Raw genomic sequence first — 18169 nt, forward strand, 5'->3', positions numbered from 1 at the left:
AAGAGGACTTTTTGGGCCTGAGACCAATTCATATTCCCCTTTGAGGCTTCACATATAGGCATCTTGACATTGTTGTCCTTTTGTGAGTTTGTATTTGAATCTTCTTTGTCGTCATAGTAGCTTTCTATGGTCAGAGCTTTTTTTTTTCTTTTTTGTTCATTTTAAAAGGTTGAGCTCTACTCCTGGGGTACTGTCCCAAGCTTCTTGCATTGCGGGTTAGGGACCTGGTCACTATCTATGCCGGAGCCTTTCGGGCTGGAAGCTTGCCCACTGCATTGGGATGGTCTAGCCTAGTTGTGCCTATTGTGCCCTGGGTTCCTGGGCTGGCAGTTTGTCTTCTGCACTGAGGCTGGAGGCTTCACAGTTGACTTGCTGTGCCACTCACCTGCTGAGCCAGGACTGTGGGGCCTATTGCTGATCTTTGCTGTGGCTAAGAGCCTCTTGCTGGCTTGCCTGGACACCACCAGTACTGGACTGTGCTCCCCTTTTACCCAAGTGAGACAGACCTTTCCTGAAGTTCTTCTGAGTTATTTTGGGCTGTAAAATTGTTTCACTCTGTCTTTTTGTGGATTCTTTTGCTCCAGAATTTTTTTAGAGGCTTGATTTAACATTGTCTCCAAGGAAAACTAGGGAGAGTTCAGGCCACTTTCTGGCTTCTCTCTGCCATCTTGGCTCCAGCTCCTACTTTTTTTTTTTTTTTTAAAGAAACACAAGAGGAAGGAGAAAAAAGCCAAAAGATGTTAATGCTTTGGGCCGTTTTGGAAGGGAGCGCAAAAATATTTTCTTTCAGAATCACCAGATCCAAATTGGAAAGGACCTCAGAGACCATCTAGTCCAGCTTATATCTGACCAAGATTTCCTCTCCAGCATACCCAACAAGTGGATATACAGCCTTTGCTTAAAGAGGTGTGATCTACTTAGGCAGCCCATTCCATTTTTATTAGAAAAGTTTTGCTTAATGTGAGTCAGAATTTCCCCTATTGAAATTTTTACCCACTGTTGCTAATTGTGCCCTGTGGGCAAAACAACTTTAATCTCTTCCTTATTGACAGGTGTTCAGGTATTTGAAAACAGCCATCACTTCCCTATCTCAGATCTTCTCGACTACAGGCTAAATATGCTCAGTTTCTTCAACCAATATTCATATAGCATATTATCTTAAGGCCCTTCATGGTCCTGGCCACACCTTCTTCTGGGCACTCTCCAGCTTATCAATGTTCTTCTTAAAATGTGATGCCCAGAAGAAAAGGAAGTACTACAGATCTAGTCTGATGAGAACAAATTATAGTATGAACTTTCATCACCATTGCTCTGAACACTGTGCCTCCCAGTGCAGCACAAAAGGGCATTAGATTTTTTAGCTGCTACAGCATACTATTAACATTATGTAGTCCATAAAAACTCTCAAATTTTCATATACCAAAAATGTGACCTTGTCTCCCCTATTTTATATTTGTGAAGTTAATTTTTTGTAACACAAGCATGAAACTTTTACATATATGCAAAGGACCTATGTTTTGGTTAGCTTGAGAAACTCCCTCCCTACCTTCCTCTCTATATTGAATCTAACCTGTCTCCAATTTAATAAATCATAGAGAATTGCCTGAATTTTATAGAGCTTAAGTAATTTGTTCAGGGTGGCACAGCAAGTGTCAGATGTAGGATTTTCTAAACCCAGAACTCTTTCCTCTCTGTAGGGCTGTCTTAAATTATCCTGATCAAATTTTATCTTCTTAGTTTCACCTCACTGTGTTTAGCCTGTCAAGATCTTTTTAGATCCTTTCATTAAATGCATTACCTATCCCTTCCAGCTTTGAGTCATCTCCAAATTTAATAAGACTTCTGTCAATGCCTTTATTCTAGTTATTGATAAAAATGTTAAATAGCCTGGGCCCAAGAATAGATATTTGATGCCCTTTACTAGCAAACTCTGAACTAACTCTGAATCTTTACAACTGTCCTGTTGTCTAACCTATGTCCTTGCAACTTAATCTGAAAGAATAGATAAAAGTTTTAGACAAATGCTTAGCTAAAATCTAGGTAAATAGTATCTATAGATTTCCTCTGAACTATCAGTCACATAAATCTGGGGTTTGCTTGTTTATGTATTTAGTGGCAAGATTTGAGAGGTTTTTTTGTCTGTGGAGATTTCATTTTCTCTGCCTAAGTTGCTCAAGTAGAAGGATAAATTTCCAAGTAAATTAATTTGGTTTACATTGAAATAAGTCTTCAGAAATTACAGATGAAACTCCATTTCCCTTTTTCTAGCACATAGAAATTTATTGGCTATTAGAGACTATGCAACCCTGTTTTCAAAAAATAAATAAAGTTAGCTTGACTTGTGCTGCTTAATGTTTAAATTTGTTTATTCTGCCTGTAACAGCAAGGATACTGACGTACACAGGAAGGCCTGCTGTACAGGTTCTTAAGATCTGCTTTTCTAAAAGGAAAGCAACTTTTGAGGGGTCAACAATCACTTTAATCAAGCATATATGTCATTCACTTAGTTCAGAGGGGAAAGTCAGCACCCTGAACTTCAGAGAAAATATAAACAGAAAAATAAAGATCAACAGACAGGGCTTCCAACTGTCTGACCACAAGTAGTACATACATCACAGATCAACAGACAGACCCAACTGTCTAACCATACATACATAGTTACCAGAGAGAAAAGCACCTACATCTGCATTTTCAAATATGGGGGGAACTCCTTAGTGGCTACCCCGAGTCTCATCTGGCCAGACAAACACTTCCAATGAATAAACCCCAAAGTAAAACCTCAGCTCAGAGTATTTATGCACTTTAAAGAGCCAGAGGGCATCACAGCCCTTGAACCCTGCCTCATTAGAAATTGGCAAAAGATGTGGACCTCCCCTTTTCAAGTTTCCCTTAATGGGCAGGCCCATCAATAAGTAGTGAAAATCTTTAACTCTTTAATTAACATTACACTGTCTTATTGAAATGCTAAGAGTTTGGGATGAAATTTTACCCCTTGTTTTATATTTATTTGTTTTTGGAGGTGGTGTTGATAATGGCTAAGTCAGTAATTTTTTTTTAATTATTTATTTACTTTTAGTTTTCAACATTCACTTCCATAAAATTTTGAGTTCCAAATTTTCACCCCATCTCTTCCCTTTCCCACCTCAAGATGTTGTATAAATTGATAAAGGCTCAATATATACATTCATATTAAAACTATTTTCACATTTGTCATGTTGTAAAGAAGAATTAGAACCAATGGGAAGAACCATGAGAAAGAAGAAACAAAAAAAGGGCAAATCGTATGCTTCAGTCTGCATTCAGACTGCATACTTCTTTTTCTGGTTGTGGTTAGCATTTTCCATCATTAGTCTTTTGGAGTTATCTTAGAGCTTTGCAGTGCTAAGAAGAGATAAGTCTATCAAAGTTAGTCATGGCATAAAGTGGCTGTTATTGTGTACAGTGTTCTCCTGGTTCTGCTCACTTCACTTAGCTTCAATTCATGTCTTTTTTTTTCAATTATTAATTTATTTGTTTTCAGTTTTCTACAGTCACTTCCATAAGTCTTGCATTTTCTCCCACTCCCTCCCTGAGATGACATGCCATCTTATATGGGTTCTACACATACGTTCTTATTAAGCACATTTTCCCATTAGTCATGTTGCATAGAAGAATTAAAATGAATGGGAGAAACCATGAGAAAAACAAAACAAAACATAACACAAGAGAAAATATTCTGCTTCATTCTGCTTTCCAATTCCATAGTTCTTTCTCTGGATGTGGATGGCATTTTGCTTCAAGAGTCCTTTGGGAATGTTTTGGGTCCTTACATTGCTGTGAAGGGCTAAGTCTACCAGAAAAATTCCTTGCACACTGTGGTTGTTACTGTGTACAGTGTTCTCCTAGTTCTGCTTCTTTCACTCAGCATCAGTTCATATAAGTCCTTGCAGGTCTCTCTGAAGTCTTCCTGTTCATCATTTCTTATAGCACAATAGTATTCCATTACATTCGTATACCACAACTTGTTCAGCCATTCCCCAGTTGATGGGCATCCCTCGATTTCCAGTTTCTGGCCACCACAAAGAGAGCTACTACACATATTTTTGTACATGTGGGACCCTTCCCCATTTTTATGATTTCTTTGGGATACAGTCCCAGAACCAATATTGCTGGATCAAAGGGTATGCACATTTTTATAGCCGTTTGGGCATAGTTCCAAATTGTCCTCCAGAATGGTTGGGTTAGTTCATAACTTCAAAACAATGCCTTAGTGTTCTGATTATCCCACATCTTCTCCAGCATTTATCATTTTCTTGTTTTGTCACGTTAGCCAATCTGATAGGTATGATATGGTACCTCAGGTTTGTTTTGGTTTTAATTTCTCTAATTAGTAGTGATTTAGAACATTTTTTCATATGACTATAGATAGCTTTAATTTCTTCATCTGAAAACAGCCTGCTCATATCCTTTAACCATTTATCAGCTGGAGAATGACTTGTATTTTTATAAATTTGATTCACTTCTCTATGTACTTTAGAAATGAGGTCTTTATCAGAGACACTGGTTCTAGGGGTAATTTATTTTTAATGTGGACCAGATTACCAGGCTAGAATATAAAGAAATATTTAGGATTTAGAGGGATCAGATTCAGGACATAGATAGAGGTGGTAGAGGCCAGAATATGAAATCAAATGAAAAAGGACTCAAGGAGAATATGAAAGCATTTTTAAAATGTTAGAATTAAAAGGTAGATGAAAGAAAAGATTGCATCCTTGACAAATCATAGAGGAAATAGCATAAAAGACAAACTTTTGCTAAGAAGTAGCCCAGGGATGGGATGTACAGAAATTAAACTGGTGGCAAAAAAAAAAAACAGTGAAAGAAATTTGTATTAATATCTATGGGGTGATTCACATCTTATGGAATTTAAATTGTATGAAGTTTATTACAAAGCTTTTTAGAATGCATATAATTTTTTTAAGGATATTCAAGGAATAAAAAGGCCAAGTTTTAATAAATATGTACCCAGAACTCATACAGGATACTCTTCTCCCCTTTTGTTCTGAATAGTAATTGCTTGATTCTTTTGACTTAATCAGAGGTCCTAAAGTGAGTCCAGGAAGAGTTTACTACCTTGTCTTGTCAGCAGATCACTCCCTTTGAATGCTGGCAGCTAAAGACCATGAAAAAAAAATCTTACTATTACTCCTGATTTGTGTAGTATATATATTGTAGAAAAGGGTTTCCAGAGTGAAAACACATCCCACTTTACCGTTGTTCTTCTCTTTGAACTAAGGAAGGGTATTTAGGACTCTTTACTAAGATGGTTGTGAACTGGTACTAAAAAGTTACCAAATATTTTTTAAAAGTCATCAAATTGTTTTTTATTTTTAAATTCAGATTTATTTAATTGGTTCCTTCCATTATTATTCCTGTTCCTGGTATGTGTTTCAGATTCTGAAGAATGCTGAGTCTTCCAAAAATGTTCAACCACATTTCTTAGAATTTTTGTTGTCTCTTGGCTGGTCAGTGGATGTAGGCAAGCACCCTGGTTGGACTGGACATGTTTCAACAAGTTGGTCTATTAACACTCATGGGGATACTGATGTACCTGAACAAGGTAAAACTTTATAATATTATTCAACTAAAAAATTAAGATTTTGAGGCAGATTGCTTTTTTTTATTAAAACTTAGCAATGATATCTAATATGTCCTTTATTCTACCCAACTTCTATTAGGAGAAATATATAAACAATTTAGTTTACTAAATTTTCAAGCTGTCTAGGAAGAAAATGGAACCAAATATAGACTGTCAGTGCTCAACTGCTGAAAGCCGTAAAAATAGGAGAACATAGTATGTACACAAATGCCTTCCAAAATGGCAACCCTGGCCCTTCCCACAGCCTGGTCCCCTTCTTCCTTCCTCCCTCCCCATTTATCTTCTTTCCTTCCTTCTTTCTTTCATTCTTTTCCTTCTTTCCCCTTCTTTCATCCCTCCCCAGTAAGACAATGAGTTTTACCTGTGCCCCCTTACCTCCCTTCTGCTGTTGAAGTAAAGGCTCTAATAACTAGAAACTAGTTATCACATGGGAAAGTTGTTACAAAACCTAACAAATTAGGTTTTATAGTTTACAAGGTCAAAAGAGTTGGTAGAAAACCCCTTTTTTAGAATATTTATACTATGTTCTGACATAAAAGCTAGGAATGGATAGAGACTTCCCTTTTACCACTGTACAATGATGACTTAGTCTATTTTAGTGAATGTTATGAAACCAGGTAGTTTGCATTCTGCTGAACTTGTATACTCCTTAAAACACTTGGTTTTTTATTCCTAGAGGAAATAGTTCCATGTGAAGATATTGGAGCAAGTATTTTCAATGGACAGAAAAAGGTGTTGTATTATGCTGATGCCCTTACAGAAATGGCGTTTGTTGTTCCTTCACCTGTGGAATCTTTAAGTAAGAACATTTTCTGCATTCTTCTGCCTCTGTGTATTGCTATATGTAATCCAAAACAGATGTTTTTCCTCTTAATTTTTAACGAAGTGTCTTTTATATTTTTAACCATCATTACAATAACTTTTTACCAGAAGTTATCCCTCACCTATCTCAGACTTAAAATAAGCCTTATTTTTTTATAACTGCTTATGATCAGCCCTGTTTTCCAATTTTTGACGATTTTACTTGATCCAGAATGGTCCTTTTACATATTTTTCGCATGCATTCTTCAAGTTAATAGAGAGCTCAGGATGTTTTTTGTTCTAATCCTATATCTTTGGGCATGGAAAAACCTAGGTCATTTAGGAAAGGTGTTTTCTACATTTCAAGACTAGAACTCCATTCCTTCCTTTATGGATTTAGCTTTCTTTGAGACTCATCTCAAGCCTTGTGTCAGAAGCCTTTCCCCTCGTCCCTCAGCTGCTACCGCCATCCCTCTCTGAAATCAGCTTCTTTACACCTGGTCTCCCTGCATTAGAATGGGAGTTCCTTGAGGGCAATGACTAGTTTTTGCCTTTCTTTGTGTTTCAATGCTTAGCGTAGCAGCTAGCACATATTAAGCACTTAATAAACGTTTATTGGCTAGCTAACCTTATGAGTCACCCTCAGGTTTAGTCTTTTCCAGACTAGCATACTGTTCTTCTGTCCCCCCTGACTTTTTTCTATGTGAATTTGGGTTCAGATATTGATTTTGCCACTTATTTGTTAATTAGAAAGCAGAAATTATAATATTCATAAGAATCAAACTTGCAGGGACAGAAGTGGAGCAAATATAAGACAATTTTTCTAAGGAAACCTTGATTCTGAAGCACATTTCCTGCCCTGATCATTCATTCTACAGGCACTTATAGCACTTCCTGCATGTCAGGCGTCATGCCAAGCGTAACACAAGGAATGCAAAGAAAGACAAAAGACAGTACCTGCTTTCAGAGGAGTCACAGTCTGATGGGGGAGACGACATGCAATCAAGGCTTTTTATCCATCTTGATAGGACAAGAATCAGTCTTGGGTTTTAGCCAGCTAAGTTTGTAGAAGTAGGGAACTAGGTATTTACTTGGCGAAAGTGTGGGAATGTAGAAGAAGGAATCAGAGTATTATTAAAGTAGCATGGTAGTTGTAATTGTGTGTCATGGTTTGTTAATCTCAGAGAATGTTATAACTACTTCTCATCACACCTTTCAAAGTCTGTTTCAAGGCACATATCCTCCCTGAATCTTTCCTAAAATCTCATGCTCTAAAGATTTTGCCTTTTCTTGACCTCTTAAGTCATGTAATGTCTACTCCATAAATTGGGGCCACTTGATTTAGCTAAGATATATCACAGCACCTTTGGATCCAACCCCTTCTTTCTACTCAGATAGCCACCAGCCTAGTTCAGGCCCTCATCCCCAATGGCCTGGACTCTTGCAATAGAGTCCTAATTGGTCTCCCTTGCTCCAAGTCTCTCAACCTTAATTCATCCTCCACACAGCTACCAGAGATGATTCTCTAAGTTGAAAATCAGATAATGGCATTCACCTACTCAGTAAACTCCAATGGCTCCCTATTACCTCTAGGTTAAAATATAAACTCTTCTTTGACATTTAAAGACCTATGTTGCCCATTAACCTATCTTTCCAGCCTTGTTACATATGACTTCTCTTCCCATGTAGTACAGTCTAGCCAAGCTGGCATTGTTACTCTTCCTAAATACATGATATTCCAGCCACCATATTCATGCCTTTGTACTGACTGAACTCCAATGCCTGAAGCACATTCCCTCCTTACCTCTAACCCTTAGGATCCCTAGTTTCCTTCGAAGTTTGGCTCAGGTACCACCTTTTACATGAAGCCTTTTCTGATCCCTCTAGCTTATAGAAGTCCCTCCCCTACCTCTCAGTGTCTGGTATCTGTTTTTAATCTATTTCATATTCTATGTACATATTTTGTACATATGTATTTATGTGAATTTATGGAGCATACTAGTCTCATCCAACTAGGCTGCATGCTCCTTTGGTATAAACACTTGATTTTTTGTTGTTGTCTTCATTTCTCACTGTCTAGCAGAGTTCTTGGAACTTTAGATAGGTGTTTCATAAATGCTTGTAGATTGATAGTAAGCTTCTACTATGCTAAGTGCTGGAGTTATAGAGAAAAACAAATGAACAGTCCCTTCCCACAGGGAGTTTACAGTCTAATGGGGGAGACAACATGTAAACAATTACATGTAAACAAGCTGTATACAGGATGAATTGAAAATAGTCAACTGAAAGATGGCCCTAGAATTAAGGGGAATCTGGAAAGACCTCTTGTGGAAGGTGGGATTTTAGTTGGTACTTAAAGCAACCCAGGAAAGCCAAGAAGCAAAGCTGAGGAAGGAGAGCATTCCAGGATGAGAGAAAGCCAGTAAAATAGCCCAGAGCTGGGAGATGATGGGTCTTGTTTGAACAACAAGGAAGGATTGAAGAGAATATGGAGGGGGAGGGGATATGAAGTGTGAGAAAGGTAGAGTCCAGGTTATGAAGGGCTTTGAATGCCAGAGGATTTTCTGTTTGATCCTAGAGGTGATAGGGAACCACTGGAGTTTATTAGGGGAGGAACAGGGAGACATGGTCAGAACTGCGCTTCTAGAAGATCACCTTAGAGGATAGAGACTGGAGTGGGAGGGTAACTTGAGGCAGGCAGACCCACCAGCAGATATTGCAGTAGTCTAGTCATGAGGTGATGAGGGCCTTCACCAGTGGTGATGTAGTGTCAGAAGAGAGAAGGGGGCATATCTGAGAGATGCTACAAAGGTAAAATCAACACAGGCCTTGGCAGTAGATTATATTTGGATAGCAGAGGGGGCAGGGCAGTGAAAATATGAAGATGTCTACTAGGTTTTGAGCCTGAATGACTAGGAGGATGGTGGTGCCCTTGACTGTAATAAGGAACTTAGAAAAATGGCCGGGGAGTTGGTGGGGGTAAAGATAATTAGTTCAGTTTTGGGTGTGTTAAACTTAGAATGTCTACAGGATGTGCAGTTTACAATTTCCAATAGGTACCTGGAGATGAGAGACTGGATATCAGGAGAGAGATCTTAACTATCTAGTTATGGATGGAGAGGTAGATTTGAGAATCATCAGCGTAGGTAATTGACTCCATGGGAACTGATGAAATTATCAAGTAAAAGAGTATAGAGGGAGAAGAGAAGAGATTTAAAAAAAATTGGATTTGAAATCAGAAGCCTTGAGTTCAGAAGTCTATCTCTTCCACTTAACTAGCCAGGGTACCCTTGGACAAGTTACCTAACCTCTGTGTGTTAGTTTTCTCACCTTAAAATGGAGATGTGTATCTGGCATTACTTCGCAGGAATTGTTGTGGGAATCAAATAAGAAGATGTATAAAGGATTTTATAAAGCTTAAATCATTATGTCATTATTGTCATAATTATTAGATTCTGTCTTATAGTTACCTGATTATTTCATATGTCAGTCTCATTGTCTCATTAGATTGTTTATTGAGGACAGAATGAGAGGAGTTAGACTAAGTGATTAAACATTTTGTCCAGCTGTTAAAATTCTGGGTCACATACTTTTGTGTTCCTCTCCTAGCACGGTTGCCTGGCATACTGGAGCTACTCATTAAATGTGAATTAGATTAAATTCATATTCATATATTATAGAATTATTTTAGCCTTAGTATTTCTGAATATATCTAATATTTTATAGTCATTTAAACAAGTGAAGTCTTTAAAATAAGATTTTGTGTTTTCAATTCAACAAACATTTATTAAACACCTACTAGATATGTGCTAGATACTATGCTAAGCACTGAGGATAAAAAGATTTAAAAACTAAACAGCCCTGGCTTTTGAGAAGCTTTCATTTTGCTAAAATTGACCTTCCTCTGCCTGTTCTACAGACCCATTTAAAATATTTTCCAAAAATAATAAATGAATGGGCATTTTTATACATTGTCTTGAGAGGCTGAGTTAATGCAGTCATTGACGTAAGTAATTTTTTTAATTCTTTTGGCTCAAGAAATTAGCAAATTTATCATTATTGTTATTGTTATATTCCACAGCTGATTCAGTGGAAAGCAATACCTCAGACCAAGAAAGTGATTCAAATATGGATCTTCTGCCTGGAATACTGAAACAACCACCACTTACACTTGAACTTTTCCCTAATCATACGGACAATCTTAATTCCTCGCAGAAGGTAAGGCAATGTATTACTATGTTTTCAAACATTTTTAGTGTTTGTAGATTTATAACTAATAGTTGTATACTTATAGCTAATACCTTGGCACTGTCCTTTTTATCAAATCTTCCCTGCTTCCCTCTCTTCATTCTATAACATATGTTTTCCTTCATGATTTACAGCATTAAACAGTGCCTTACACATTACTGATAATCACATATTTGCTTATCAGTAGTTTTGGCCATCTCCTAATTGTCTTGATTTGGAGCCTGGGATTGGCTGAGATTGTTCTCAAAGCTTCCTTCTTACGGATCTAGGTTTCTTTCTTTAGTCGGTGTTTTATATTAAGTGTCACTAGTGTATTTATTATTTCATTTTAGAGTTATCTATATTTATGTCATTTCTTCCTAAGAGACTGTATACTCCATGACAGTGGGGACTATATCTTAGCTAAATTTTGAATTTGCCCTAAGCATCCTGCACAGTCTTCTTCTGAACACAGAAGGATGAATAAATATTGACTTAAATTGGTCCTATGAATCACTATTAACATTAATAAACACTATTAACAAATTACACTTTGCCAGTTAATCAAGAGGTAGACTCCTTTGTAATTCATTTTCTTTTCTCCCCCACTTACAGTTAAGTCCTACTTCCCGCCTAAGGAAGTTGCCTCAGGGCCGAACTGTTCCACCAATGGGACCAGAGACCAAAGTGTCTGTTGTCTGGGTTGAACGCTATGATGATATAGGTAAGAGTAGATGTAACAGTGTAACACCAGTAACAATGACTTTGGGAATTTTTCTATTATGTTTTTTAAAAGTTTCTGTTAAGGTACAGTCTCATGATAGCATATCCTTGCAAAGCACAAGCTAGGGCAGGTCTTGCCAGCCTTCAGAGGCTCAGAGCAGGGTAGGCCAGTCTTCAAAAGCTGGTGTGAGGGATTTGCAGCACTACACAAAACGTCCACTAAAATTGTACAGGTTGCTGTGGGGGAGGCAGGCTGCAGAAGGATCTTTGAAGTAAGAAGTGTGAAAGCTATATGCCATAAAAATGTGAAGAAATGTTAGAGCAGTTGTAGGAAATGCAAATACACTAATATATTGTTGGTGCAACTTGAAAAATGGTCTAACTTTCTGGAAAGTGATTTAGAGTGTTCATATACACCCTTTCTCTCAGAGATGCCCCTCAAAGGCATGTATTCTAGGGAAGTCAAAGTTAGAAAGATCTCATAAACATCAAAATATTAATAGAAAAACCTCTTGTAGCAAAAAAAAAACAAAAACAAAAAAAAAAACAAAAAACCTGGAAACTAGATTCTAGTTGAGTGGGGAATGATTAAACAAATTATGGTGCAACAATTAGTGCCAGCTAGGTAGTGTAGAGGCTAGAGTGCTGCTCTGAAGAGGCAGGAAGACTTGAGTTCAACTCCTCTCTCAGACACTTGCCAGTGTCATTTGACCTCTGTTCTCAGTTTCCTCATCTCTAAAATGAGGATAATAATACCACCTGCTGCACAGAGTTGTTATGAGGTTCAGATGATGAACTCATGTAAAACACTTGACCGTCCTTAAAGTGCTTATGTAATCCTAGCTATTATTATCATTATTAAGGTGAGAATGTAATAGAATATTGCGTTGCCATATAATGATGAATATGAAGAATTCAAAGAAGCTTGGGAAGACTTTTCATTTGAACTGATGCAAAGTGAAGTAGGCAAAACCAGGAAAACAATATATACTATATACTACAACAATGTAAAATGAAAGGGAAAAAATCAAAACTGAATACTATGTAATTAATAATGATCACACTTGCCCCTCAAGAAGAGATGAGAAAATACCTCTTTTCCCCTTCTTTGTAGAGGCAGAAGATTGTAGGGTGTCTAATGTTATTTATTCTGATGTGTTCAGTAAATGTGTTGGTAAGTTTTACTGAACTTTTTTTTTCTTTTTTTCTTCATTATAAGGGATGGCCCTCTGAATAAGAGAGGGTTATATTTGGAAATGAAGGTGATGTAAGAACAAAATTTTTTAATTTTTCAATTTTTTAAAGCTCATCTTGCCACAATTAATACTTCAACTAAAACTGCTGCTCTACAAATAATTCCTCAGTTCTTCAAACCCCCACAAAGAGAAAGAGAAAAACGTTTTTCTATCTTTACCCCATGGAACCTTTTTTAAGATAACTGATGGCTTTTGATTTTACATCACCTTCATTTCCAAATATATTCTTTCTGCTCCCTCCCCTCCCCAGTGAGCCTTCCCTTGAAATAAAGATTAAAAAAGAAACCAACAGTTCAACAAAACCAAGCAGCATCCACCACATCTGGCAGTATATGGAGGACTGACTGCACACTCTTTGTTCCCCTGCCCCTCCAGCTTCTTCAGGGAAGGGAGGCAGGTTCACTTTCTCAACTCTCCTCTGGGGCCAAGCTTGGTAATTATGATTACACAGTGTTCAGTTTCATTGTGTTCTATCCATTTACATTGTCTTCAGTGTGTACATTGTTTTCTTGGTTCTACTTACTTCACTCTATGTTAATTTACAAGCATTCCCTGAGACTTCTTTTTACGAATTGTTCTCCTTATATTGGTTGGGAGGTGAGGCTTGATTAGCCATAACAAGTAGTCATGGTAGAGTTTAAAGGTTTGGGGTTTTTTTTTCCTTTTTCATTTGTAGCTGTGCATAATCTTCTCCTTACAGTTATGTAAACTACATAAGAGCATGAAAAATGCATGTTGGGTCAGACCAGTTAAGTCTTTTGAACTCAGTGCTGTTTTTCAGACAGTGGCCAAGTGATAGTTTATGGGAGAGTTCAAAAGATGCTCTTTGAGATCCCCAAAGGTTAGATTGTCCCATCAATATCCCTTTTTAATAACCCATTTAGAACCATGAGTTAATTAACCTAAGCCTGTGTTGACCATGCTTAGAAGCGTGATAAGAGATTTTATTGTTTGGTTTGATTTGAGGCTTTTTTTGCTGACACGCATTATGGTTACTGTCTGTTGTTTAGGGAGCTAAGTAGAACATGCTGATTTTTATTCACCTTCAAGTAAGCAGAGATGTAGCAAAATTATAACTGTTATCAAATGCTGGTTTTTTCTAGAAAACTTTCCCCTTTCTGACCTGATGTCAGAGATCAGCACTGGTGTAGAAACGACTCTAAACAGTAGCACTTCTCTGAGGTAAGAACCATTCTGTTCTGGTACTTTTGCATCCTTCAGGCCTCAAACACTCCACTGCTGCAGTACTCTGCAGGAGAAAGTATTGACTTTGTTGCCAAAATAGCCCAGTTCAGATTTCACATGAATCCAGGGCATCCTTTTTCTTTGGTGAGGGTTTACTTTTGAAGTATGTTTTGTCCAAATCCCTTTACCTCTTATTACTTTGAATAAAGTAATTGAAAAAAAAAGGACATTAGCTTGCACTATCAAGAAATATCTTGAACCTTCAAATTGGTATCATTACCTCATATAATGGGTGTGAGTTATCCTGAAAATGTTCATGTAAATTAAATGTAAATCAAATTGCTTTAAACTTAGAGGAGTTTAAAGAACCCTTACAAAGAGCCCTTCTGTCCCACAAATAACTGTGCCTCATTTATCTTTGTAATTCACATTTTTTCAGGTTTTCTTCAAGTAAGGTACCCTTTCATTGAGATGTCATTTTTCTTGGGATAATTTGGGACATATTTGACCATTCTGACAATAAAAACTCTTTCATGAGATTTTTTTCTATATGGAAACATTGACCAAGCAATACTGTGAAGTTTGTCTTTAGCACTTTCCACTCCTCCCTCAAGACACCTCCTACTTCAGGTGGAGTGCCTTCCCTGCCAGATTCTTTCCTTTGTGTTTCCCCAACATGGGGTGCCACACCTGTCCTTTAAGTTAAAACTGCAGTTGCTGATTGAAATCTCATTATTCATTTGCTTCATTCCCCTGGAAGGCCAGATTTCTTTTTTTTTTTTTTTTGGCCTAATGAAAAACCTTTAAACAAACCTCCTTTATTCCATGTGAATCCCCACCCCCAGCTCCTTATAACCAAGCCCTTCCTAAAGATAATACCTCAGTTCTTTTTGTCCAGCTGGAACAAATGGGAAAAGAGCCAAGCGTACTACCATGGAAGCAAGTCCTGGAAGATTGTTTCCAGCAGTTGAGGCCTTCTAATACCCTTCCAGACACTCCCTGTTGGCAGTTACTATGATTATGGAAGATATCATCTCCTTTCTTTAAGTTTACTGATCACACACCTATTTTTATCTAGTTTAACAAGTTTGTTTGTTCCCTTTCTTCCCTCTTTAAGATCATCGGCCACCCTTGAAAAAGAAGTTCCTATCATTTTTATCCATCCTCTAAAAACTGGATTATTCAGAATAAAAATTCAAGGAGCTACTGGAAAGTTTAACATGGTCATCCCACTGGTGGATGGGATGATTGTCAGCAGGAGAGCACTTGGTAAGGACTTTACATAGTAAGGATAAGAAATTAGAACTTATTTTACCATAGGACCATAGCATTTTGAAGCTCTAATGGACCATAAAAACACCAACTCAAACTCTTCTTATCCTCTCCACTTCTCCCTATCTTACAAAGAAAAAACCAAGACCCAGTGAGGGCGAGGGACTGCTTAGAGGTTCCACGAGTCAGTTCATGGGAAAGCCAGCACTTGGTTTTAGTCCTTCTGACCCACCAATTCATTGTTCTTTTCACTGCCTTTTTATAGCCTATAAAGGAGAAAGTGATCATGCTGGTCTCACAGCTAGGATTATGTTTTACTACTGCTAATAAAAAGGTAAAGTAAGAGAGGTATTTAAACTTTGCTTTTTCCTGTGAGTGAAAGCAAGAGAAAATATAACTTTTAAATAAGAGTAGCTGTACTCCAGAATTTGGTAGGGAAAATTAGAAGATATTTTGATTTTATTATATCCCTTTCAGTTGCTCTATTCAGTGAGGTTTATCTCAGAAGTGCTATGTTGGTCCTTAGAAAGACTGAAAACATCACAGACAGAATTAAATATTGCAAAGGTGCTTACAAAATAAAAATGTTTTAACTTAATTCTGATAGTACACACAGAAGATTGACTCTTAACATTTATTTAAAAATTCTTTTTGTTTTTAAGGTTTCTTAGTGAGGCAGACTGTAATAAATATTTGTAGAAGAAAGAGGCTGGAAAGTGACTCCTACAACCCTCCACACGTGCGACGGAAACAGAAGATTGCAGATATTGTCAATAAGTACAGGAATAAGCAGCTGGAGCCAGAATTTTATACTTCACTTTTCCAAGAGGTTGGGCTCAAGAACTGCAATTCTTAAACCAAGGTCCTCCAAAGACAATTGTTAGATCAGAGATTGGTGGCTACCAGAGGGAACAGTGGAAATATGTTACTAGTATGGACTGGAGAAGAAAAATATCACCACCAAAAAAAAAAAAAAAAGCTTATCTTTCAATCACCGAAACAGAAGAGACACCATTATAAATACAACTTAAGATTTTCTGCTTTTTGGTGAGAGGAGGTCTCCCAAACACAATCATAAACCCCTCAGTGGGGTGGTATAAATTTTATCCAATACAACTTTCTTTTTTTAAAGTGACAGTTTTACTTAAATAATACATTTCGGGAGAAACTATAAACAGCTCTGATAAATGTGTTCACGAAGAAAAGAAGAATAACACATAAAGTGGTTTATAATCCAGTAGCCGGAGAGAGTCTTACACAGCTCCCTTATCCAGGAGACGCAGTGCCCAGACTGGTTCCTCTCCTAGGATCTCAGAGGACCGATTCCCCAAATCTGGAGTTGCTTGTGCTGGGGAGAAAGTGAGAAGAATTCTAGCCTCTTATTCTACCATCAGCTTTACAAAAAGAAGAACCCACAAATATCTCTTCTGCAGATATTTCTAAAGGTCTGACTTTCAAATATTCATCTTCAGATATTCATCTTCATGTATCAAAAAGATAACAAATATGTCAATGTCACCATCATCCTACTCATTTATACAGATCATCTGTCTAAAAATAACCACTAGTTACCACAGAAAGAAGCCTGTCAGGAGCACATCCAGAGTGGAAAGATTTGCTTTCTACATATCCTGGCAGTGCAGAAAAACAAGGGAAAAATTACATAAAATTAGTGAAGCCATCACTCAACCTGTGTGCAATTCAGCATAGTATAAAGAAAAATGTTTGTAAAACACTGGGAGAGTTGAAATGTTACAAAATTACTTGTTGGTTTCAATAAATTTCAGCTCACAACTACTGTTGAAAATGATTTGGCTTCATGTATGATCTGTTTTTATGTCAGGACCCTACAGAAGAATGTATACTATGAATTGGGAATTTTGAAAAGTATAAACTAAACTTCACAGAGTCAGTTGTATTGCAAAAAGTGATTGTCTATTACCCAGCAATGTACCCAGCATTAATAACTACATTATTGGGTTCCTACAAAAATTATTTCGGTTTGTCATTTGTTCTGTGTTCTAGGCTTTGCTAATCTGAAGACATGCTACACATTAAAATCCCTGTTGTGATTTTAGACATCCTCCTCCACCTGATTTTTACTGTTCTTCCTATGATGAAGGGTTCAAGTGGATCCAAAATATCCTTATAGTGATTCCTAGGGCAGAGTAAGACAGTATTCTTCCTCTCTCTTTCCCTTTATTATTTATTAGCAATTATTTTATCTTCAGGTATTTAAATAACCAATTCAAATTCAGAGAAAATTGATCACACTTTTTTCACTTTTAGACGAAGCATAGTTGGTTTGTACAGTGTTCTGTTTGGTTTTATGTCTAGTTTAGTTTTTATCACCTACCTTTCCCTGCTTGGTTCCAGATCATCTTATTTATTAAGTTATGCAGTTTGCCATCTGTAGCACAGATGTGAATTTGACAGCTTTTGTTTCTAAGTTTGCCCTGCATTGTTGTATGTTTTTTTAACTCTTCCTTTGCATCCAGGTCATTTCTTTTTACTTACCCAGCTTCCCCTGACTGGTATAATACAATTCTAATGACTATTTATTTCCTTTCAAACCAAACTAGAAGCTGACATTTCCAAATTGCTAACATAGTGGGGGAAACATAGTAAGTTTGTTCCACTGTAAAAATTAAGTGGCTACTCGTGTGAAATCTTGACAGGCTATCAGGGTTTTCACATTGCAAGGAAAAACTGGTCTTTCAGTTTAATCAGTCAAGAATACTACAGTACTGAGTTAGAACTTTCGAAATCCTAAAATTGAAAGGTGATTGACTAATGTCATGCTTATCCAATATTCTTCAAATAAAACTTAATTTTTGCAAAAGTGTTGATGTTAGGAAAATGTGTATTCACGAAAAAGAAAATGTTCCTGACTTCACTTCTTTTTACTAGCATTTCTGCAAAATTTCCCTCTTTAACAAATGAATAAGCAATAGAGAATGCCATGTTTGTGGAGCAAGAATATTGTACATGTGCTCTTAGGGAAGAAAACAGTGGGGCTCAATAACTCTCTGGAAATCTAAAAACCAAAAATCTGCATCATAAGCTA

General features: G+C 37.1%; 1 protein-coding gene across 2 annotated transcripts in view; it reads left to right on the top strand.

The window, feature by feature from the left end:
* The window catches only part of RALGAPB (Ral GTPase activating protein non-catalytic subunit beta), an 83266-nt gene extending 66354 nt beyond the window's left edge, over nucleotides 1-16912 (top strand). For both annotated transcript variants that reach the window (XM_072631502.1, XM_072631503.1), the window contains exons 24-30: nucleotides 5434-5599; nucleotides 6315-6437; nucleotides 10521-10657; nucleotides 11282-11390; nucleotides 13749-13827; nucleotides 14948-15099; nucleotides 15765-16912. In XM_072631502.1, the coding sequence (XP_072487603.1) occupies nucleotides 5434-5599; nucleotides 6315-6437; nucleotides 10521-10657; nucleotides 11282-11390; nucleotides 13749-13827; nucleotides 14948-15099; nucleotides 15765-15958 (960 nt within the window). In that variant the 3' untranslated portion in view covers nucleotides 15959-16912. The remainder of the gene's footprint in view (nucleotides 1-5433; nucleotides 5600-6314; nucleotides 6438-10520; nucleotides 10658-11281; nucleotides 11391-13748; nucleotides 13828-14947; nucleotides 15100-15764) is intronic.
* The last annotated feature ends 1257 nt before the right edge of the window (nucleotides 16913-18169 follow it).

The sequence above is a fragment of the Notamacropus eugenii genome, chromosome 1 (assembly GCF_028372415.1).
Source record: "Notamacropus eugenii isolate mMacEug1 chromosome 1, mMacEug1.pri_v2, whole genome shotgun sequence".
Lineage (NCBI taxonomy): Eukaryota > Metazoa > Chordata > Mammalia > Diprotodontia > Macropodidae > Notamacropus > Notamacropus eugenii.